This window comes from Mytilus galloprovincialis, chromosome 12, assembly GCF_965363235.1.
Source record: "Mytilus galloprovincialis chromosome 12, xbMytGall1.hap1.1, whole genome shotgun sequence".
In the NCBI taxonomy this organism is placed as follows: Eukaryota; Metazoa; Mollusca; class Bivalvia; order Mytilida; family Mytilidae; genus Mytilus; species Mytilus galloprovincialis.
The window spans coordinates 17253321-17278270 of NC_134849.1; the positions used below are offsets into that span (position 1 = coordinate 17253321).

Consider the following 24950-nt stretch of genomic DNA (forward strand, 5'->3'; position numbering starts at 1 on the left):
TTCAAAATTTCATTTTTGAGTTATTAGTATTTTGTATAAAAGGGGGAGGGTTTTTTACATGTTGTGCCGTATCTCAAAAACGATTTATGATTATTGCTTAAAACTTTACACACTTCTTTGTTCTATCAATCTAAAGATCTGTATACTTTTTGATGATTATTCGAAATTTTATTTTTGAGTTATTGAATATTTTGTAAAACAGGGAAGGGTTTTTTACATGTCGCGCCGTATCTGAAAAATAATTTATGTTTATTGCTTAAAACTTTACACACTTCTTTGTTATATTAATCTAAAGATCTGTATACTTTTTGGTTTTGATTCAAAATTTTATTTTGGTAATATTTAGTTTTTTGTAAAAAAAAAAAAACAGGGTGGGGGTATCACATGTCCCGCCGTGTCTCTAAAACAATTATATGGTTATTGCTTAAAACTTTCTCAGAAACTATTTATGATTATTGCATAAGACTTCCACATAAGACGTTGGGCGTATCATGCGCTCATGATGCAGCTGTTTATTAATGATGTCAAGAGCTGGATTTGCAAAGTGGAGCACTAGAAATGTCTTTATTATAGTACTGAAGATCTAAAGTCAAGCGCTGTCAAACATAAGTCAAGCGCTGGAGGTGTAAAGTCTCATCATGAGGATATAAAATACAGACCTGAAGATATTAAGTATAGCTCTGGAGATGCAAAGGTCCAGCAATCGAGATTTAAGTCCGGCTCCTAAGATATAAACTCAAATATTATTACCTCAAATAAGAGACACTAATTAAGAAAAAAATCACGAAGGATAAAGGAAAGGCTAAAATGTTCAGAGTGCTCACAGTTTTTGTAGAAAACAAAATCAGACGTTTAGAACATTTAGGGTTATCGGATCTTTGTATGGGTAACAAATACACGATTAAATCAAATTGTTTACTTGTGTGAATGACTTGTGGAGAGACAAACATAGTTATTTGACTTTTTAACACATTCTACTCATAACATTTAATGTATACCAAGGCTTAAAGCTGTATTATCCATTCTTTTTCTTTTCATATACCTTTTTAAAGATTTTTTCCACTCCAAAATCAATCAAATAAAAGTTACACACATTAATATATATCTAAGCCCCCGTTTTAAACTTTGGAATCTACGTTATTTTTTACGCCTGGACACACTTCAATGCAATTTTGTTTCGATATCGCTATTAAAATCATCGCTGAATTTAAAACCATACCTAACACGTCTATATTGATATCGTTTCAAAATGTGATTTATATGTAGATGAAGTCACATGATTTAATCTAATCCGGGGTATTTGTCTCCAGTATTTGGAATTGTTAATCTTCCTGAATAAACGTGAGCAGTTTTCATTTTATTTTCCGTCTCAAATATTTTGACCTCAATAATTTAATTTAACGGTTTTGTGTTTAAGATTTATAAGCTGCTTATTACAATATAGATTCATGTTTTTCTCTTTTAAACCAAAATTTACTTTCGTTTTCGTTTATGGTTTGTGAAATATACCATGGTAAGGTTGATAAACTATTTACAATGTTCTTCTGATAACACATATGTATTCTTTATAACAATTTAAATCATCTTTTAAAGTTTAGTGTAAACATTATTTATCTTTGAAAAGAGATACAATAACACTTGGATAGTTCAAATGACACAATTATAAATATGTTTCGGTAGAAGTAAACATAAAAAATAAAAATCTCAAAAATACTGAACTCCGAGGAAAATTCAAAACGAAAAGTTTCTAATCAAATGACAAAATCATAAGCCCAAGCACATCAAACTACAAAAAAAAAATGTTATAGAAAACAACTGTCATACTCCTGACTTTGTACAGGCATTTTCATACGTAAAATATGGTAGAGTAAACCTGGTTTTATAGCTAGCTAAACCTCCTACTCGTATACCAGTCGCATCAAATTCCGTTATATAGACAACGATGTGTAAACAAAACAAACAGACTTAACAGGTTAAAATGTCAAAAACATTGCGTTTTAATCTAGATAACTATAAAAACGAACAATTATGTAACAAAGAAGCAAAAATAAAAGGCATATAAACAAAGCACATTATCAAAATTACAGAAAAGAATACAGAAATTATACCATATCACAATAAGACATTGACAGGATGCATGAGATATATGTGATTTAGATACAAGTTTTGATAAATTTTTACTTATAAAATTACAAACAGATAACCTACAAAGCGAATATTATGATGTGTCAACAGCTTTTAAACTCAAACATTACATATAAAATATTCACAGAGGGAATTGGTGTCCCAATTGCAAAAGTAACTTTTTTCTTTTTGTTATAATTTGTCAATTTTCTTTTCCATTTTAAAGACACAGTTGTTCATAACCGTGTGCGTTAAAGGGGATGAAGTGGCCCACATCTTTATTATTATAACTATTCGAGTCTGATTCTGATTCGATTTTTTTCACTATGCAAGTTATGCATGTTATGATTTCTGTTCATTTTTACATTACAAAACATTGAAATAGATGTTATGTAACCATTGTCGTGATATTGTGATCTTGTCGTTGAAGTTAATGTTCCTATGTTTCCTAGAAACTTGAGTAATTCTTCAATATTTTTGCTCTAACAATGTTTCCTTTTTATAATACATTTTATTTCTAATTTTGACCCTCATTTGGTGCAAACAATGACAAATTGCAACATTCTATTCCATGCACAATAAATTGAAAGAAGTGTAAAGAAATGTACGTCTTTCTTAAAAAACCGAAAACTATATAGCATTTTGTTTTAAAATACTGTAAATCACAGCAAATTATCGTCAACCCTCTACCTACCCCCAATTACCCCAACCCACCAACAAAAGCAAACGTGACAAATAACAACATAAAGCAAACAAAAAAGACATATATATGTCGACATTATAGAAAAGAAATAATATCATATGTGGTATTCATTCATGACACAACATCAGTTTGTTGCACAACATTCTTAAGAAACAACGCTTTTATTGCTGCTATTCATCTCAAACTCACAGTGAGGCCTGCAAAAAGTAAGTCGTCTACGATACATAAGAGGTTTCCTTTTTACAGAACACCCTGCTCCTAATTGCGCCGAGTCTTAAATTTATTCAATGATAGTAAACAAAACTATTATAACGTTGACCTCAATACCATCATTTTTAAATGAAGACATTGATACATTAAGAAAAAGACCATCTCTGAGGGTATACCGAGATGGGACAGGCACATGTACCCTTTTTGTTTTAAATTGTCAACGGAAATTCAAAGACGGGTTTTGGTTTGACTTTACATTTAATAAAAGTAAAATGCACACCCTATCATGTATTCGCGACAAATGATATACCATTCGCTATCAATTTTACACTATTTAAGGAAGACAAAAACCGATTTGACACGTACTTGATGATGCATTTATGAAGTCGATGTTGTTTTAAATCACAGCTTTTACAAATAGTAGAATTGATAAGTTTCATATACTTTGGATTTTGTCAGCAACCTGATTATATATTTCATCTAATTATCATATGACATTATTTATAATTAAGCTTAAACAGTGTCTTCAGTATATACACCGCTTATAGTAATGTACAAGTGAACAATAGGCTTGACAACAGATACAAACATTGTTATTTTAATTTACGTCATCTAAAGCTATACGATTAGAAAAAAAAATTCAAATTTCGAAATTCCGGAACTACTTTCGGCACAGATAAAGAAGAAATGATGAGGCTATGCGGTGATAAAGACTGAGCCAAATGTTGAATTTCCGGCTATATTGAGTTCATGTATACAGCTTGAAAATATAGGTGTTACGGAATTTTTGTTTTACTATGTTTCTTTTTTTAAATATAAATTAATTATTATATAAACCCTTAGATAAGAAATGTACTGAATTTGAATTTAGATTAACCATGGCGACGAATGACCACCTGTTAGTAGCTGCATTGGATTTCGGAACAACTTATTCTGGATATGCCTTTTCCATGCGACATGAATTCAAAACTGATCCAATGAAAATTCATGCTAACCAGGCTTGGAATTCCGGTGGGAGAGCATTATTATCATTGAAAACTCCTACATGTTTGCTTCTGAATGATAAGAAGCAATTCATAGCTTTTGGTTACGATGCAGAAAACCAGTATTCAGATATTGTAATGGATGAAAAACAAGACGAATATTTCTACTTTCATCGATTTAAAATGAATCTGCATAACAACAAGGTATTACATACATACTACGTTATCATAAGGCTATATATATTAAAAATGAATGGGGAAATTTGGTAAATTTTAGACTAAGTAGAAACACTTTTTATAAGAGATTTCCACCTCGTCAAACTATCGTATATTATCGCGCCTAATAATGCACCATCACGAGATCTCATTTTGCATCAAAAGAATTAAGGTACTAAAAGTATAAAAGAATGTTCTAACAAACAATGTTTTGAAATTGCCTCGCCTTTCAGTGTGGTAAATAACATTATCAATTCATTTAATCGGAATGCATATGTATTATTATGTATTTTTTGTTTATTAACCTTTAATCTTTGCAAGCTTTGTCTTATATTTTTGACATTGAATAATAGCACAAATGTATTGGATAATTTGTCATTAAACTCGTATATAAAAAATATCTATTTTTCAAGTTGTATTACAATAGTTGATATTTATTAGACTGCATTGTTAAGGTATTAATTCCCTTGTTAAGACAGCCTTTTCCATCAATAAGTTTAAGAATAATAAATATACAAAGTGGCTAGAAAATTAATCTAACAATATTTCTCTAAATTTGATTCTTTACTTCATCCCCGTCCGGGGCTCGGACCTGTAATGTTCACCATTTCGTTCTATGAAAACACTGGACAGCATTACGAAGACGTCTTATAAAATCTTCATCTCTTGTTATTAGGGTCGTATACTTTTAATATTCTAATATATTTTTACGATAAAAAAGAGAGATTTGGACCGGGTTACCTTTATTAATGTTATAACATAACCGACTGATAAACAATGAACGGTGATGAAGGGCGAGCATTTTAACTTGTACTGGAAAAAGGGTTTGTTGAGTTAATATTTCTCATTGAAGTAGGCCGTTTTGATGGATTCAGCAATGTATAGAACATGCGAAATCAGAAATACCATGCTCAATGCACACTTTGGCTAACATATTTTGCTTCAAGTGAAACCTGCTGAAACATTTTGTTTGTTTACTTAAACAAAAATGATAACTTATATTTTTAATGCGAAACATGTTATTGTTTTAGAATATTTCTTCTGAAATGTTCTTGGAAGACATCTTAGGCAAGCCTGTGCGTGCAGTTGATGTGTTTAGCCTGTCCATTAAGGCACTGGTAGATCATTTTATGGACAGTGTAAAAAAACAGGGAACTGGCGTGAAAATACAGGAAATACAATGGGTTTTAACAATACCAGCAATATGGACAGATGCTGCCAAACAGTTTATGAGGGAATGTGCTGAAAAGGTAATGCGCTTATGTTGAAGATATGAAAAATTGCCCATGATACAAGAAGCTAAAAGATCTGTAAAGTAGAAGACGATGCATATAGACTTTAATATGGTATACAAAACATTTCAATTACTTTCTGAATTAAATATGATTCAATTGAACGTAGATGATGCTCTTAGATCAATATTTAAAATTGTCCTCTACTCTCCATGATGTTTTTGTTAATGACCTTCTGTCATTTATAAAAAATCCGTTGGCTATTCATCACATTTGCACAATAAAATTGAGAATGGAAATGGGGAATGTGTCAAAGAGACAACAGCTCGATCAAAGAGCAGAACACAGCCGAAGGTCACCAATGGGTCTTCAACACAGCTGGAAAATTTCGCAACCGGAGGCGGGCTACAGCTGCCCCCTAAACAAAAATGTGTACAAGTTCAAGGAAAATGGACGTCACTTTAAACTCTAAAACATATAAATGAATTAAAATTATAAAAAACATACAAGACAAACAAGACAAACAAAGGCTAGAAGCTGTTGACTTGGGACAGGCGCAAAAGATGCGGCGGGGTTAAACAAGTTTTGTGAGATCTCAACCCTTCCCCTTTACCTTGTTGCTAAAGTAAAATAAACAAACACACAGCGATATATGTACAGTAAAACTTATTTCAGAAGAAGTACGAGTCCGATGTCAGAATAGTTAACATAAGAAACTGAGCAAAATGATAATGATACACACATTAACAAAGGACTACTAGCAGTTACTGACATTCCAGCTTCAGACTTAGATTAAACTGATTGAAAGATTACATCTTCACAATATGAAAATTATGCACAAACCCTCTCGTATGGGGTTAAGTATAATACCATCATAAAATATATGAGAAGAACATTACCCGTATCATGCCAACAACATGAACAACTGGTTTTAGACAGCAGTATTCATTATCTCTTTCAAAAAGTGAAAAGGTGAAAATATTCTTTCTAAACCTTTCCGTTGTCATCAAGGGTGTCGATGCCATCATTAATCTGTTCACTATAATATACTTCTTTATTTTAAAGATCAGTCTATACTATCATTTCTAATACCTTTACCAAATTAATTTCAACTAAAATTTTCAATGACAAATACGTGTTACCGGATCTTAATATTGCCGACTTCATGTCTAAGGCCGTGTTCACACCAAACGCAATCATGGCAATGTACAGTAAACATGTTTACAATTAGTTTCGTGTAATGTACACTGGTTTCACATTAAATTTGTTCACATCTATACACCTGGTTTAGTTATCTGTGCATCAGTTTTGTTCACACGTATAAACTGTATGTCATTTAATTTAAATGTTCCTTACATTGAATCTAATTAAAAATTAAGAGCGGGCAGGGGGTCCGCCGCCTCCTTTTCTCGGAAAATATTTGAATATTATATAGGGAATCACTGAAGCATTACCGGATCAGGTCCCCTCTTATGCAGTCAGTGCGCCCCACAGTTTCTGAATCCGCCACTGGGATTGCGCAGTGGCAAATATTTCTGTGTACGTCCAGTAATTTCGGGAAGACATTTTCAAATGAATAATGTGTTTTGCAATGATGATGCTTTGAGTCTGGATAAGGGGTTCGGGGAATGACCATTCAATTAAAAAAGGGGGTTGTTTTTTTTCCATAAAAAATATTCTGATTCTAAAATTGATGAAAAAATATTCTGCTTAATGAGGAAAAAACATTTCTGAAACCAGATTTTCCCCATACGTTATATTGTTAAAAATTTATATATTTGATTGATAGATTTGAAAAACTAAATAAAAATGTTCGTGCTATGCGTGAAAAAAAATCTAACCTCTTCTCGCATGATTGCACCTGTTCTAGGTACCCATTTATATATAATCCGACTAGCCGCGTAATTACGTGTGAACTAGAGATATGTTATCCAAAGGGTGAAAATATCGTGAGAATCAATTCATCATTTGGAAACACAAAGTTCAAAATACTGATGAATTCAGTCGAGGATTATACCAGTCAGTTGGTTAAATGCATACGATTTTTCTTAAATGGATTAAGGTCTGTGATGAATTTGTTACAAATCAGAATTAAAAAACTTAATGGGTCTATGAATTCCGATGCTACGTCAATCCTTAAAGACACAAAAGTTGCAAAGCACCTGTTTTACCTCCATGAAAAATATGTTATTGTCCCCGCCTAAAAAGCCTCGCGGCTCGCGGGTGTAAGATTTTCAGAAAAACATTAATTTTTCATTACAAATTTCATTTATTACCTTAAGTAGTTGTTACTTTATCATATGGTACAAAAATAATTCCAAAAAATCAATTCGTGTTGGCCCCAGCGAATTTTTGAAATGTAGTTATCATTGAAAAAGCTCCAAATTATCTCCCTTTGGTGCAAAAATGCCATTTTTTGGCATTAAAATTGAAATATCTTTTTTAACTCATCGGTGACCTATATTTTTTATTGTTGTTTTAGAATAAGCTGTACATAAACTAAATAATTGTAAAATTTTAGCGATTTCTGTAATTTAGTTCTTTTTTTATATCGATATTACCGCTATTTCTCCTATTAGTTCAATAGAAAAAAAGGACATTAACAAAAATGTATGCTTCTTTCGAAGGCAGATTATGAGCGTAAATGAACGGTGACCCCATTTTTTTATTTCATTTTTCCATTAAGTATAAGATAAAGTTCATTTATAGAAAAATATAGAGAAATCCTATATTAAATAAAAAATTTCATTTAGACCCGCGAGCCCCCTTATGTGTGTAAATCACGTTACATAAACTGTATGACAATTAGCGAATTAGAAATAGACAATTCACTTGGAAACTAAACATATACCCGACGACACTTATCAAAAGGGAAATCCAGGATAATCTTAGGTATGTTTGGAATTTCAACCAAAGAGGAAGAACTGGATCTTCCTTTACTGTTTTGGATACCTAAATTACATAAGTGTCCTTACACACAGCATTTTTTGCCCCACAAAACTTCTTTATGATTTATTTACATCAATTTTATCAGCAATCAAAACCTGGCTTAAAATTTATAATGTAACTATATATTCTAAAGGCGACGTGAATCAGATGTGGATACTTAATCGTTCCATAGATCTGTTAGAGTACCTAAAATCTTGGCAAAAGAGATGATATCAACCTTCCATTTGTATGTAACAACATTCCAGCAGCGCCTGCATATCTCCCAGTTGATTTGATATTCCAGGCTGTGCATTTCCTTTCATGATTCCGTTGATAGAGGGTTGCTGCTCAAAGGGAAGCTATTAAACCAAGAGTTCTAAGTGGTGAAATTGAAATCATCCCTCCAAAAAATAAGAACGCAATCACGAGTTGGTTGACCGTTACGGAATATCTATTTCACAGATGAAGCGATTGTTTTATATTCCAATAGTCGTAACCACAATCATAGCCTCCATTTCCCCGAATGTGACCTTCCGAATAAGACTTATCCCCGGGTTTGTACTTACATGAGCGACATTATGGGTGACATATGTGGAGCAGAATCTGCTTTCTCATTCTGGAACACCCGATTGATGGGGTGCGTGTTACTCAGTCTTTAGATTCTATGTTGTGTTTTTATACTGTTGTTTTTTTTTCCATGGCATCGTCAGTTTTTTTTAACTTATGAGTTTGAATGTCCCTGTGCTATCTTTCGCCTCTCTTCTATAGTGTAATATTCACAGTGAAATTAATGTTCCTTGATATATGCTATCCATTTAACAAAATTCTGTTTTTTTCAAGGGTTTTATAATTGCAAACTTGTAACAAATAGCCAAAATCTACCTTAATTAGTACTTAGCATTTGTTTGATTAAAATCTTATGTAAAATAATTATATATTGGCAACATGTTTTTAAAAAGAAAATCACGCGCTATTATCACGGATCGACTGTTTTGTTTAAGTTGTACCTTTCATTTTAGGCTAGCATTCCAGCAGAAAAACTACTCCTAGCTCTTGAACCAGAAACTGCAAGTATATTCTGCCAATATCTTCCGACTGAGAAATTACATGGAGCAGACCAGACTTTTGCAATGTCAGCCAACGGAACTAGATACATGGTTGCTGACTTAGGAGGTATAAACCAGTCTCATTTACATTTGGCTGATTTATTATAAAACAAAGTATTCGTTGTGGGCGTCAAACTTTTATTTTCGGCTCAAAATTCAATAAGTCAAACAACTTTTTCTTAATCTGGTTCAACTCATAGCTTTTCCCAAATGCGAAACAAATTGTAGTCTTGGATAATATACGCGATGTTTTCGCAACTTTGCGAATGATAAGCATATAAAACTCGCTGAAAATGACTAAAATAAAAAAATCAGATAGTGATACGTGAATTTGAAAATATTTGCGATGGAAAACGTACATTATATATATTTAAGCTTGTAATTCTATGTGTACAACATATACTTCTGAAATAACAATCAACAACTACACTCGTGACCGCTATTGTATATATAAGACTTTACTAATAGTTAATGGTATAATTTTATTAAACAAATGAGATCAAATCATTTTACAGGTGGAACAGCTGATATAACGGTTCATGAAAAAACAAAAGATGGACGTCTGAAAGAGCTATATAGAGCATCTGGGAATGATTGTGGTGGTACATCTGTTGATGGCAGGTTCTTCCAGATGCTAGTGAAGATTCTAGGTGGACCATTAATGAAAAAGATTAAAGATGAAGATCCAGCTGCCTACCTTGACCTTTTTCGAGAATTTGAGGCAGTTAAAAGAACAATAGTAACTGGAAAGGAAGGGAAAGTAAACATAACTATTCCTTATGCATCTCTCGATGCTAATTGTAGGAAGATGTTGGGAGAGGATCTACAAGCTGTGATTGCGTCGTCGCCGTACGGAAATGAAATTTCACTACGTGGTGATAAGATGAGAATTGAAGCGCATCTTATGATAAATTTGTTTAAACCAACAATTGACAGCATAGTATCTCTCATGTTTGGAATACTGAATGACAAAAAGGTGGGAAATATTACCCAAATATTGCTCGTAGGAGGTTTCTCTGAATGCCGCCTGATTCAGGATGCTGTTATCAAGAAATTTTGGGATAAAAAAATTATTATTCCAGAAGAAGCTGGACTTTCTGTTCTGAAAGGTGCTGTTTTGTTTGGCCATAGACCAGACTATGTCCAATCTCGTGTTATGCGGTTCACATATGGTATTGGAATAACGCCTATATTTGACCCGAGCAAACACGATGAAAAACACCGGAAGGAAATGAAAGGAAAAATTAGATGTGACAAAATTTTTTCGAAATTTGTTTCGAAAAATGAGGCTGTTGAGGCAGGAAAGAGGGTTTGCAATGAATTTACAACTGTGATCAAGATGCAAGAATCTGTCGGTTTAAAAGTTTATGTTTCCACAAGCGAAAATCCATTATACACAGATGATGATAGTTGTACACAACTCTGCAAGATTGTTTTGAAACTTCCAGATCCAAGTGAAGACATACGTACCGTCGATGTTGAATTTGTATTTGGAAACACAGAAATCGGCATAAGTGCAACGGATCGTAATTCTGGAAAAAAAATTAAAACAAAACTCAATCTTATATAATTTGATTGCTATTGATTGTCTGCTTCTGAATTTTGACTTACTAAGATACAACATTTGTTAGTATAGTTTGAATTTTATTATTTAACTAATCGTTTTATAGAGTCAATTTACAAATATATATATTTGTGCGAGGAGCCATTGATCATCAACCTGTTATATAAACACTTTGGTGTTGACATACATTGATATATTCATTTTCTGTAGATAAAATATTGAATAATTTTGAATTGTCATTTTGTTCCAATCCTAACTATTCATTGTCTTAGCTGTATTGAGTGCAAGTTTGCGGAATGTTCTGTTTTAACAGGAATCAAAGAATGAAGAATTTACAGATTTGTTTCCGCTTGAAGATTTCACCTGTAATTTGCTATCTTATTCCTGTTTTTAATTTGATTATATTTTATTCACGTTCAACAAATCGGTTTTATGACTGCGCTGTTCAAAATTAAAGATTTGTTCTCCCAGTGGATGATGATAAGGTTTGAACATATTGAATGGTACTAGGCATTTTTACTTTGAAAATCAATGTATATTTACTTGTAAAGTTATATATCTATAAACTGAAATTATGACACTATTCCAAATTTACATGAATGAACATTACGCAAATATAAGTGTGGTGCTGTTGAATAAATTATTATACCGTACACATTTAAGATTAGCAAAAAAGAAATGGAATTGTTCTTGTATGATTTATGATTGGCGGAGTATTGTTCAGAGATAGAATAAAAATGATTGACAACTGGTTTTGGTTATGCGTTGTACATATCTGGAATCGGTTATGACTCTTTTACCCTGGTCTGTTTATAGTTCACATTTTTTTTGGGGTATGGTGCAGAAAAGGTCGGGACAATGCTGTCAAGTTAGGTGAAGATAGACGTCAATTCATTTCGAATAAATTTCAGAATTATTGTGAATGGTAGAGGAACATATGTACAGTCCAGAAAACATAATATATGACTGAGGGAGTTAGAACCGAAATAGTGTCTTAATTAAACAACGAAGAATTTAAGAAAAGTTGTTTAAATTCATATCAGTACCACAAAACTGACTACTGAGTTGATGATACACTCAGGACTTACAGTCTTTCAGCAGTTGTATCGCCCTATTGCGGGTAAAAAAAAATAACATTTATTAATTTCGTGTATCAAAACGTTTTTCTTGATTATGCTTCATCAGGTACATTCAAGCCAAACATGTGTAGGCAATGTTGTATAAAACACAAAAAGATGATTAGCAAACAGGGACTACAAATAGCCATATCCATCTAAGGTCAACTTCGTAAGATGATGACTATGGCAATTGCAACATATTCGGACTAACTACAGCCTGTACAGCTCGCAAGATTGTCATTTGTCTAAACCATTGCCCCTTTTAGGTATGCTCGTTAGTTAGTATGGAAGCGCATATGGTACACCCCTTGTAAAGTTATTTTGTTGCAAATAAGTCGGAATTATTAGTTAAATTGTGTGATACAAGCTGAAATCAAATAAATATGAGGAGTCAACTTGTCGGAATGATGATGAAAAAGTTGCATTACAATGTCGACTTGTTGGAATAATGTAACGACAAAATAATAAGATGTCGACATGTTAAATTCTACTTGTTAACTAGTTAAGTCGACCACTTGCTTATTTAATGATAATTAAAGTAAAACCACATGACCTTTTTGGAAAAACATAGGGCTATTTTTAAATCGATGTCCGTATCAGTCATTTTTTTTAATGTGCTTCGGATGTTTGAAGCTATCCGTTGAGTTCAAGTTATAGTTCGATTTGATATTGTGAGCTATTTTGGTATAAAAAGGGGGAACAGCAGTCAAATATCAGAAAAAAAGTTGCAAAAAATAACAATATTTCGGACATAAGGGGGATATTCCTGTTCCGGATCATATGGGTATTTGGACCTTAAGTGTATGGTCATGATCATATACTCATTTACTTCAACCATACGCGTACGGTTCGACTGCACGTGGTATGATTGCCAATGAGAAAACTCTCCACAAGAGACCAAAATAACACAGAAATTAAAAATTATAGGTCACATCAACAATGAGCAGAGTCCATACCGCATAGTCAGCTATAAAAGGCCCGAAATGACAAATGTATAATAAATCAAACGAGAAGACCTACGGCCTTATTTATGTACAAAAAAACTGAACGAAAAACAAATATGTAACATATAAACAAACGACAACCACTGAATTACAGGCTCCTGACTTGGGACAGGCACATACATACTGAATGTGGCGGGGTTAAACGTATTGGCGGGATCCTAACCTCCCGCTAACCTGGGACACTAGTATAACAGTACGAAATATAAAAAGAATATGTTGAAAAAGGCTCAACTCATAAGATGGACAAAAATACAATTGCAGTATATTCGCGTTTTGTTATTGACGGGCCGAACCATATAATTATTTGCTACATATAGGTATTTTGTGAATATGCATTAGAAACGTTTCAATAATATTAAAAGAAAAAATGATGGATACATAAAAGTGTATAAATTTTATAATTCAAAGGCTGCATAAACATGAAATATAGATGCCACAGTCAGTTGATCTTAATTTTCATCGCTAATTGTATTCTTGCAGGAACGCTTAGGAAGACATTTACTTCCTTACGGTACCATAGCTTTTCTGTACGTCTTGGTTGTGCACGAATCTTTTCAGTTATACCTGTTGCTTGCGAGTGACAAGCTAGCCTTCTTTGCAGCTGCAGTGATACCGATGCCGTTCCGATGTGTCTACGTTTCTTTTTTAATAAGCTCTAGATCTCTAATATCGTAACATGACTGCAGTACACCATGGTCACAGAACACATTAAATAAACTATTGTCCTTGTCGGTGATTTAATCTACCTTATACAATAAACTTGGTTAATCACTGACGCCCTGACAACCACCGGTATACGTAAAGTATCAAAATTTCAATTTACGATATGTGCATATGAGTTTGACATCTTCTTATTGTACTTACAAATAGTGAGTAAAATTTACTACGTGAAATTGCTAATTTTTTTTTTTTATTATTATCAAATTATAATAAAATGACCTTTTTAATGATGTGACAACTAGAAGGGTCATACCTTATGAAGAGTTTTTTTTTAAGTAAACGTGTTAGTAACCCCGACCACATGAGTATATATATACCCATATGGTCATGACCATACGACGCATATGGTCCAAATACTTATAAGGTCCGGAACATACCCACACTACTTAGTCCAGCCGTTTTTTTTCCTCAGTTTTCAATCAGAAGCAATAAATAACAATTCATGAAGGTTTATTAACTTGTCAGAATAAAACAGTTTTACTAACTGCAAAAAAACAACCTGTCCTGTTCCTATAGCTAGTATCTATGTAGAATCGCAGTGAATTATATACAAAGGAAGCGCACGGGATGGGATCCGCTAGCTAAATATAAATAAAAAAATGAACAAAACCTTTACCGCACTGATGGTAAGCTATGAAAGAATCCAAAATGGCATGTAAAACAACTCAACGTGAAACCTAACGATCTTAATGACGAAGACGCCGACGCCACTACTAAATATAGTAAGGAGATGTGGTGTGATTACCAATGAGACAACTAGCCGCCAGAGTTTAAATGGACAGGTTGTCAGCAATAATAGGCAGCCCATACGTATGGCCTTCAACAAATGATATGGTCGGCTATAAAAAGCAACCACGTGGATATGTAAAACAATTCAAACGAGAAATGTAACGGCCTTATTTATAACAAAACAATTTACGAATAACAAATATGAAACACATGAACCAACGACAACCATTACACTTCAAGCTCTTGACTTAGGACATGAATATGAAAAATGTGGCGGAGTTGAACATTTCTGTGAGCGCTCAACCCTAACCCTAACATGGGACCGCCGTGTAACAACACACCAAAAAATATAAAAAAATCAGTTGCAGCTGGCTGACTCCATAAATCGGTATTGCTGGCCGATATAAATTTATCACAATCCGGCGTAGATCTTGTGCTCCTGTAGGGTAAGCTGATCCTGTCCAACGTGAGTCACCTCTAGTGTTATTCGTGAAATTACAAACCAAGTGATTTGGTTTAATGTGGTTGGTCATCCTTGATGAAGAGAGTACGGAATTGTGGTTACGAATATTAGAACATATATTATCCGTCGTTTCCCTGTAACTTGTTTGTGAGTTGATTAAAAGTGTTTCATTAATTTAGAATAAATTTCAAGTCATTTAAAAATTAATGTCGCGGAAGTGAAACACAACAAACCTTTATTCTGTCGTCGGTAATATCGTCGGGGTCTTCGTCATTTAGATCGTTACGTTTCTTGTTTTCTTTTTACATTTGTCATTTCGAGATCTTTCATAGCTTAACAAACGTTGAGGTTTTTGCTCATTGCTGAAAATCACACAGTGACATATAGTTGTTAACTTCTCCCTAATTTGGTATGTGGTGGTGAAATTTCTTATTTGCTATTATACCACATATTCTTATTTTTATATAAGTTTGCTTTTATTTGCAGTTAATAAAACTTTTTTGTTCTGGTAAATGTGTATTTCTCCATGATTTGTTATAAAACTTGTATAGGAGTAAATCTTTTAGATCAAGATAAAGATTTTTTTTTAATCTTGCATGTTACAGAGATATAAACATTTTACAATCAATATTACAATTTTACTCTGACGTAGAGCAGCAATCGCAGGAGAAACAGAGGGTTCCGTGGAATCCTTAACGAATTTATTATAATACTGATTCCTTTGGAAAACTAAGGTAATTAAAGAGCCGGACTAAGTGATGTTTGTATATCGCCCTTATGTACGAAAAAATATTTTTTATAGAACGTTTTTTCTGATATTTGACTGCTGTTCCCCCTTTTTACAACAAATAATTCTACACATCAACTCGAACTTTATTTGAACTTTTAACCCAATGGATAGCTTCAAACATCCGAAGCACATTAAAAAAAACGACTGATACGGACATCGATTTAAAAATAGACCTATGTTTTTCCCAAAAGGTCACGTGGTTTTACTTTATCATTAAATAAGCAAGTTGTCGACTTAATTAATTAACAAGTAGAATTCAACATGTCGACATCTTATTATTTTGTCATTACATTATTCTAGCAAGTCGACATTGTAATGCAACTTTTTCATCATCATTCCGACAAGTTGACTCCTCATATTTATTTGATTCCAGCTTGTAACACACAACTTAACTAATAATTCCGACTTATTTGCAACAAAATAACTTTACAAGGGGTTTACCATATGCGCTTACATAAGTTAGTCATCAACCTACACATAATGATTGATACACATTATTTACTGGAACGTAACTAGCATGTTCTCAGCTTGTCTTGGATTGTTTCTTCCTATAGATCTTCCCTTTCCAAAGAAAAAGTAAATATTGATGCGTTTAAGGACACATGAGGTTTTTTAAGTTTCGTTTTAGGCCTGCATATTATCAAAAAGACAACAAAAATCGCCGTTTTAACAAACAATCTGCAAGGCAATGGGAACCAATTGTACTCCTCTTCTTGCTAACTTGCCCCTTTATTCATATGAGGCTGACTTCTAGAGCTTCTGAGGAAAATAGAAAAGAAGTTAGCATTATATCATAACTTTTTTTGCGCTATATAGATGATATGGAAGCGGATATGGCACACCCCTTCTTAAGTTATTTTTTTGCTAATAAGTCGGAATCATTAGTTATGTTGTATCTTATAAGTTGGATTTTAATCATCATATGGCGTCAACTTGTCGGAATGATGAGGAAATAATTGCATTACAATGTCGACTTGTTAATATTGATATAATGACTGAGTAATAAGAAGTCGACATGATGAATTCGATTTGTTAATTGAATAAGTCGACAACTTGTTCTTTTGAAGATGAGGTAATCCACGTGACTACTTTGGAAAACATAGGTCTATTTTTAAACCGATTTCCATATTTCGTTTGTTTAATGTGCCTCGGTTGTGTGAGTTATTTTGTATGAAAAGGAAGAACGGCAGTCAAATATCAGAAAAATGTACTAAAAAATAACAATATTTCAGACATAAGGGGGATATACCCCCACCATTTAGTCAGGCCGTTTTTTCCCCTTACTTCTCAAATGGAATCAGTACTATACTGAAATCGTGATGGATTCCACGGAACCCTCTGTCTCGCCTGAGATTGCTGTTAACGCTCAAAAGTTCATTTTTCTGTAACATACAAGATTTAAAAAAAATGTTTGTTCTGTAGATGCTTTATTTTTATCTAAAAGATAAACTCCTATACAACGATACACGCTTTATGACATAAATGGAGATTGACAAATTTATCAGGACTAAAAAAGTTTTATTAACTGCAAAACAAAACTCTCAGAATTGTACTTCGTGTCTTTTTGTTGTTGGGATATACAATGCCATGCCGTCTGTGTATTATTTCTATTTGTATCCATCTGATGAGTTAAGTCTTTATCAATTGATTTTAATAGTTCGTTCATCTGTTGTAATGTTACACCACTATCGCAGGTTAGGGGTTAGGATCCCGCTAACATGTTTAACTCCGCCACATTCTATATGTATGTACCTGTCCCATTGACAGGAGCCTGTTATTCAGTGGTTGTCGTTTATTGATGTGTTACATATTTGTTTTAGTTAACTTTTTGTTCATTAATAAGTTCGCTTGTTTACTAGTTTGAATTGTTTTACATTTATCATTTCGGTTTTTTTTTTATTATGGACTAGCTAGTATGGGCTTTGCTCATTGTTGAAAGTCGTACGGTAACCTATAATTGTAAATTTCTGTTTCATTTAGTCTCTATGGAGAGTTGTCTCATTGGTAATTATACCACTTCTTTTTATGTACTTATACAAAAATAAGAAGATGTGGTATGATAGCCAATAAGGCATCTCTCCAAAACATACCAAATCACTGAGAAGTAAACAGCTATATGTCACTATATGGTCTTTAACAATGAGAAAAAACACTACCGCATAGTAAGCTATGAAAGACCCCGAAATGATAAATATGAAGAAAAAAAGAGAAACATAACAATCTAAACGACGAAGACGCCGACGTCATTAATACCGACGACTGAATAAAGATTTGTTTTTTCTCACTTCCGCGACATTAATGTCGCAGGCTCGACACAAATCAAATGACTAGTACTTGATTTTCAACAAATGGAACACTTTTAATCATCTCACACTCAATTACAGGGAAACAACGGATAATATATGTTCCAATTGTCGTAACCATAATTCCTTCAGCTTTTCCTCGACGATGACCTACCGCAATCGACCAATCCTAGATAGCCGTGACTTCGATTTCTTGACTTGAGCGGGCTGCTGTTTTATCTGTGTGTATCAAAGAAACATTAGAGACAACAGTATTTTATCGATGTTTATGTTTTTAAACAAAAGCTAGGGGAATTCCAAAATTTCTAAAAGATATCAGTTCGATTGTGTCAACAGCACTCAACCCGTGTCATGCCAATCAAAAGTATCAATATGTTACAAACAGGAATGGAATACAAATTAATTGCAAATTTTCAGATCTGATCTGTTACTTGGTATCTAAACATCTTAAACCGCACAAAGATGTTGCTAGTGAGTTGGGTCACGACAGAGCTTAAAGATATTATTATTCGTGATACAGTGATATGATGACTTATTTTGTGTCTATTTCAGTCGCCAGTTTTTCTTCATAATTAAGTACATGTCACCAAATTTCCACGTTTGACACTCAGATGTCACAATTGAAACAGAATCTGCTAAACCTTCCAGAGGCACTCGAGATAACCGGTCTATGCAGAGTTTTGTAGAATTTTGTTTGTCATTTACGTCGTTCTTCGACTTTTACCATGCCGCTTTGATATTATCTTCGACTTATAAGTTTAAATATCCCTTTTAAATCTGCAGCTTGTTTTGAGTAGTCAAGGGGTACACCCCTGTTCACATAGTTAATGCAGTCTGTATTGACTTAACTTGCACAAGTGTAGGGTATCATTTTATATATGTGCATATTAAACGATGACTCAGAGGAGAATAGTTCATTGAGACATGGTGAAATTGACAATTGGAAAGTTAAAATCGCCCAACAAAAGTTTGTCATAGATTTTTGTTTGTAGTCGTCAATCTGTCTCAAAATCAAAGAAAGGTCAATATATGAAGCAAACATTCTAGTTTCTGTAGTATCCCTTATCACAAGCTAACAGGGAAATGTAAGTACTGATTGACTGATAAAGGTAAAAGAGAGACAGGAAATCTTCAATATATCTGAATTTAAAATCAAAGAACTATTTGAAGAATTAAACTGAATGTTTGCTTCTATAAAATGTTAAAACCAAGTTTCAACGGACTTTTTAGTTATCTTTTGGGGATTTTGTCGGATCCCTATTTCTTAAATAAACAACAGAAAAACTTATTTTCCCTCTTATATGAATACAATCATATTAACACAACATTAAAAATAATTCAACGAAATGATAAAAAATCAACAAAAACAAGAAATATCAAGTCCAAAATATTGCAGGGAAACTATGCATCCAGCCCAATCATGGACGGGACACAACTATCCGGAATTTTTTCAAGTTAATGATTGAATAGCAGAGATTTTTAAAAGTTTAAAAAATATCGTTTTAAACAATCTTACGTCATAAAAACATGTGTACATGAAAAGTAAAAATGCAGTTTTATTACTTTATAGTAGATACGATATAATCCATTTATCAGCGCTTTATTGCATGATGTTGGAATCAGGTAAAACACAAAAATGTCCCTGCTAACAGTAGTTTTTACCTTCATAATTTGTCTTCAAAAGGCTTTTAGGGTTATCTTTTTCGCATTATGCATAGATCATTATGTCTGATGTTTGAATAAAACAAACAAGAAAGATATTTAAGGTCAGCTTTTGAATAAAACGCCAAACTGCATGTCACTAATGATTTGTATTTGAAGTCAAATTTGCTGACTAAAAGATTAAATGAAAAAAACTGCACCATACGACTTTTTGACAACCAATCTTAAATTCAAGTAAAATCCCTTTTCTATGACTGTGCCAATTTTTAGCCGTGTACCATGAAGTGCAATTAAACTCTTTTAATAATCGACTTTTTCCTATTTCGTCACCGCATTATAAGTTCATTTGTTGGTTCATTGATGAAAAATCACACACAGTCGCTTCTGTTCCGTATGTTGTCCCTAAAGATAAATTTCGTAAATGTATGGCTATTACAGAATCTATCGTTTATGTAGCAAAATCAGCATTCACCCCATTCCATTTTGCCTAAGCGTGCAGTTATATCATGAAAATGGGCCACGAACATTAATAGAAATTTTGTATTCGCATGACTTTTGTGCTTCCTATGCAGAGGTAAGACGATATCCGACAACCTTTGCCATGCACGAGGTTGACCTTTTCAAGACGGTATTTATATTCAAGACGGCATTGTTTCAAAACACCAAAGGGGGTGCTTGATACAAGAAGGTGTCGACAATATAGACTTCAACACGAAGACAATTTCTGGTAAGGACCCGTTTCATTCAATGGCACGAGCCGTCTTTCAGGTTTGTAAGTCGACAATTGTTTTGGATTTGCGTCATATTAAGGTAAAAAGAGGTCAAGTCAGAACGTTTCAGTTGACTGACAGTGCATGATCATCTTTGACGGTTGTTCTACCTTTTAATAAACCAAAGATAAGAGGAGTTCCTGTTCGTGTTCCGAATACTTTTAACAACATTTCGAAATGTGCTGTAAAAAATGAGAAACACGTCGGAGATTCATTGGGTAATTTTGCAAGTCAAGATATATTAGTAATTTTTCTGTTCAGTTAGAAAAGTTTGACCACCAAGTTATTCCATTTTAAACCGGATATATTAACACTCTTTCTGAACTCAGACCTGAATTTTCTGTGGTGTCGTATGTTCCGATAGTACACGCAAAACAAGTGATATGTCAACAATTTATACGACTATGAAACGATGTTAACGTTTAAGTTATGACAAAGTCAATCAGCTATTCGATTCAAACATTCGACTAACAGCTGTATGCAATTGCGGAACTGTTGGAAGGAGCAATGTCAGAAACATTTAAATCGCACATTCTTCGTTTAGGTGGCTCTCATACTCTCTCGTGTTTCATGGTGTCGATTGGGAAACTTTGGGGGGATGGCGGTCTGTAGGATTAATCAATTGACTCATCTGTTTATGCAGCAGAGTCCGTTGATCATATGATGAGTGGGAAACAGTTCAACCGTGTTGTAATAGCACTAAATGTTGTGTATGAGTCAATGGTTGCTTTGTGGTTTTACGCATTCTTTAACTGGTGCAGAGACAATGATTTGATGACTTCGTTTCATGATAGATTATTGTCATTACTGTCTGAGGTAGTCTCAAATTTCAAAAGTGGCCGGACAATTATAAATCTGTAAACGAAACTCTGGTTGTCGTGAGAACTATTCTGATGCCACGTCTTGAAGACAGTGGGGATGTCAATCGTCACCAACATTCAAGTATTGGGATATGTTTTACGCGTTTGGAGAAGACGTTACTAAGTTGAAAAACTTGTGTCTAATCCATTTGTCATTTTTGAACAATAAAATATATTTAAACTAGTCATCACCAACATTCAAGTATTGGGATATGTGTTTACGCGCTATAGAAATGATGATTCAGAACGTCAGGTCGGAACGACAGAGTTCGGGGGATATGCATTTTACCTCAATTACTTCAATAATACTATACATGTTTATTGCAAACAAGTTCGAGATGGTTACCTGTATATATTTTAGATATGCTCAACTTAACATCTGATATACAACCGGCATTTTCATGTGGACAGTTTGCCATTCGCCAAAAGCCAGTCAAATTTAATAGGGTATGGAGCGACATGGTGACAGAAAAGACAATTAAAGATAAAAAGAAAGGCCGTGGTGGTATAGCTGGCATTTCAGGACAAAAGTCTGCATTCATTCGCTGGTCCCTCATCCGTCACGTGCTCGCAGAGTTTAGTACAATAATGAGATCCTGATCTGTATGTTTTTGCTCCCGAAAAACCCTCTCCATCATGCTAAAACTGGACCAACAGCATTACGGCGAGACAAAAAGCTGACAAACTTGTTATAGAACATGTTTAACACCGAACTACAAATCCGTTTGTTATTAAATCTCATCCTAAAGCACTCATTAACATCTCAACTGGCATGCATGCGCCTAAGGAAATTAAATCATTACTGTCAAAAGCATTTGATGATGGTATGAAAATGGTAAAATCCTTTGTCAATGGTGCGTTGGCAGAAGGTAACAACAGTTACTTCTATGGTCAAATACCTAGATCGGAAATTAAAACCTTCGAAGAATCATAATCAGAAGCTGTAACTAAGTATAAGTTGGCACCATACGATCGATCTTCTACCGTACTTATCAGGGACGGAATGGCCTTAGTCCCGTCATTGCATGTTAAAACATTTAGAACATTCAGTGACTTGGCTCTACGTATCTTTCAAAGTCAGCAATAAAGATGGTCGTAGATTCCTTCCTGTACATGAATTGTGCTAAACTTTTTCATGTGTTAAGTTTTACCTGCTGTTCATGCTTTGAGCGGTTGTGATCCCACTTCACATTGTAAGGAATTGTGGGGAAAAAATGTTTACAAAATTTTAATGGACAATCTTAGAGACTTTGTTGATTTTGACCATCTTTCAAGCGGTGGCATTGATAAATCTGTTGATGTCATCCGGACATGTGTTGCAAGGCTCTATGACCAGAAACAGAAAGCTAAATTTGACCACAGTGATTTAAATAAATTCCGTGTAAAGAAAGCTAAACAAAAGGTTGCTAGCTTAGCCGAATTACCCCAATGCGAATCAACTATCCTTCAACATGACCTGTGAGCTTCACTTCAGACCACTATTTGGACTTCTTCAAATATTTCACAGCCACCAAAGCAGTCTCATTTAGACTTCGGCTGTGAAGACACAAATGGATTAACCCTAATCTGTTTAATGAGAAAAATGTCATCTGATTACCTACAAGATTTATTTTGTACCTGCAAAGATAAATCTTTGTGCTAAAAAAACAGTGTTTGCTTTGAACAAAATCTGTCATTCACCGTTCGTTGTCCGTGTGAAGGACGTTAAGCGTGCTGTTATGCTAATACGCGTATTGAATCCGCTCCGATGACGGGGAGATTGACCAATAGCTACGATTCTTGTAAACACGTTCCCACAGTACTTTTTACATGTAGTTTATCCCTATTGTTTTTATTAAGACCAGATTTTTTGAATGTAGCTTTTGAACGACAAATTATATATGGTTTAATCTATCATTATTATCTACCATTTTCCTAAACAATTGACGAGTCTACACATTATCAGGATAATCCAAATAAGACAATGGTCATGCATTTATTGATTTTGTTTTACACTAAACCAACCGCTTAATAAATGCAAGTCACACCTATGATAATTCTTAAACCACGCATTCGCCTCGGTTGACGATCCTATTTTTGTTTTGTTTTAACTAACCTGTCCGACTTTGTAAATACACAATATTTATTCTATAGCCAGATACTTATTTTCCAAAAATACGAAATCTAAAAAATTATAAACAATGTTTCAGCGCTGGAATTGTTTTTTTTTACTATACTTTATATATAAATATTAATTTTCGCGAACCGATTAGGTCACAGAAAATACAAATTTTACCACGAGTAAGGAATGTTCCACAAATAATGAGAAAACACAGAACCCCGATCCAATTTATCTTTTGCTAAAAATATTCATCATTTTCTGTTTTGTATCTACTAACAAGATTCCAATGTTCTATAATTCCTATTTAAGTGTTCAAAACCTGCTTTAAAAATAGATATTCCCAATTCGCCGATTGGTATAACTACTGAAGTGATCCATAAAATTCACAAACCTAAATATTCATGCCCCAATTGGCTGAACTAGTGTGGCGTTGTCAGTTTATTTTCGATCTATGAGTTTGAATGTGCGTCTGGTACCTTTCGCCACTCTTTTGGCAGAGAAAAAACAATTCAAGACTTTGTAAACAATCAGAAAAAAAGAGCTGCTGGTGCCAATGAATGACTACAAACCAGACACCAAACCCTATCGAAAGCAAACATCGTCCCTTTTCAATCATTCCATTAATTGATGTGACGACAGGGTCTTCACTATATATCAGTTTGTTATTTAACATGTACAATTTAGAAAAAAGAGCGATGATGTGGCTGCGATTCATATGCATAAACTGAAAGAAGATATTGAAAAAATAATAATTATGTCCAAGGAGATGTCGAAAGAGACTAAAGAAGCGTGTGAGCAAGCAATAATGTAACGGAGATGTTGAAAACAGCTAGGAGATGACAAAGTGAGAGATAATTGTCAACATACCGGGGGTTACATAGGCACAACTCACAATTGTCATAACAATCACAATACATATATGTCTATCAGTTTTTAAATCACCATTTCCAGAGTGTTTCAGTTCCATTGGAAGAGTCTTGATTAAAATACCACACTAAATTTCCTGCCGTTCATCTGGTAATTTATTCCTAAAATTGACCTATCTGACTTGTGTATTTTTGAATTCTTTCGTCTACTTTTCGAATCCTACATCATAACTAAAGTTTTGGGAAGTATTATATTAAATATTCTTTTCCCACTCATTTAACTTATACGCTATTTCTTTCTACTCTTCACACACTTGAAGAAGTGAGATGTCTTGTAGTTGTATGCTCATATATACACACATATATATATATATATTTAAGGAATAACAGTACTGTAGTTGAAGAGTTGCCACCGTCAATTGTAGATTTGACGGTCGCAAATGCAGTTTTACTGGCGACGCGTAGCGGAGACAGTAAAACGGAGATTTGCGACCGTCA

The 24950-nt window shown here is 33.7% G+C and overlaps 1 protein-coding gene across 1 annotated transcript; it reads left to right on the forward strand.

Moving 5' to 3' along the window:
• The first annotated feature begins 3864 nt into the window (after positions 1-3864).
• On the forward strand, positions 3865-10608 carry LOC143055232 (heat shock 70 kDa protein 12B-like). Its single transcript, XM_076228366.1, has 5 exons — positions 3865-4224; positions 5268-5486; positions 9416-9569; positions 10018-10262; positions 10585-10608. The coding sequence occupies exons 1-5, from the start codon at positions 3916-3918 to the stop codon at positions 10606-10608; spliced, it is 951 nt and encodes a 316-aa protein (XP_076084481.1). The 5' UTR covers positions 3865-3915.
• The last annotated feature ends 14342 nt before the right edge of the window (positions 10609-24950 follow it).

Coding starts and splice junctions, on each gene's coding strand:
- LOC143055232 (XM_076228366.1), top strand. CDS start 3,916: ATGGCGACGAATGACCACCTGTTAGTAGCTGCATTGGATTTCGGAACA. Junction 4,225..5,267: donor TGAATCTGCATAACAACAAG/GTATTACATACA, acceptor TTATTGTTTTAG/AATATTTCTTCTGAAATGTT. Junction 9,570..10,017: donor CATGGTTGCTGACTTAGGAG/GTATAAACCAGT, acceptor ATCATTTTACAG/GTGGAACAGCTGATATAACG.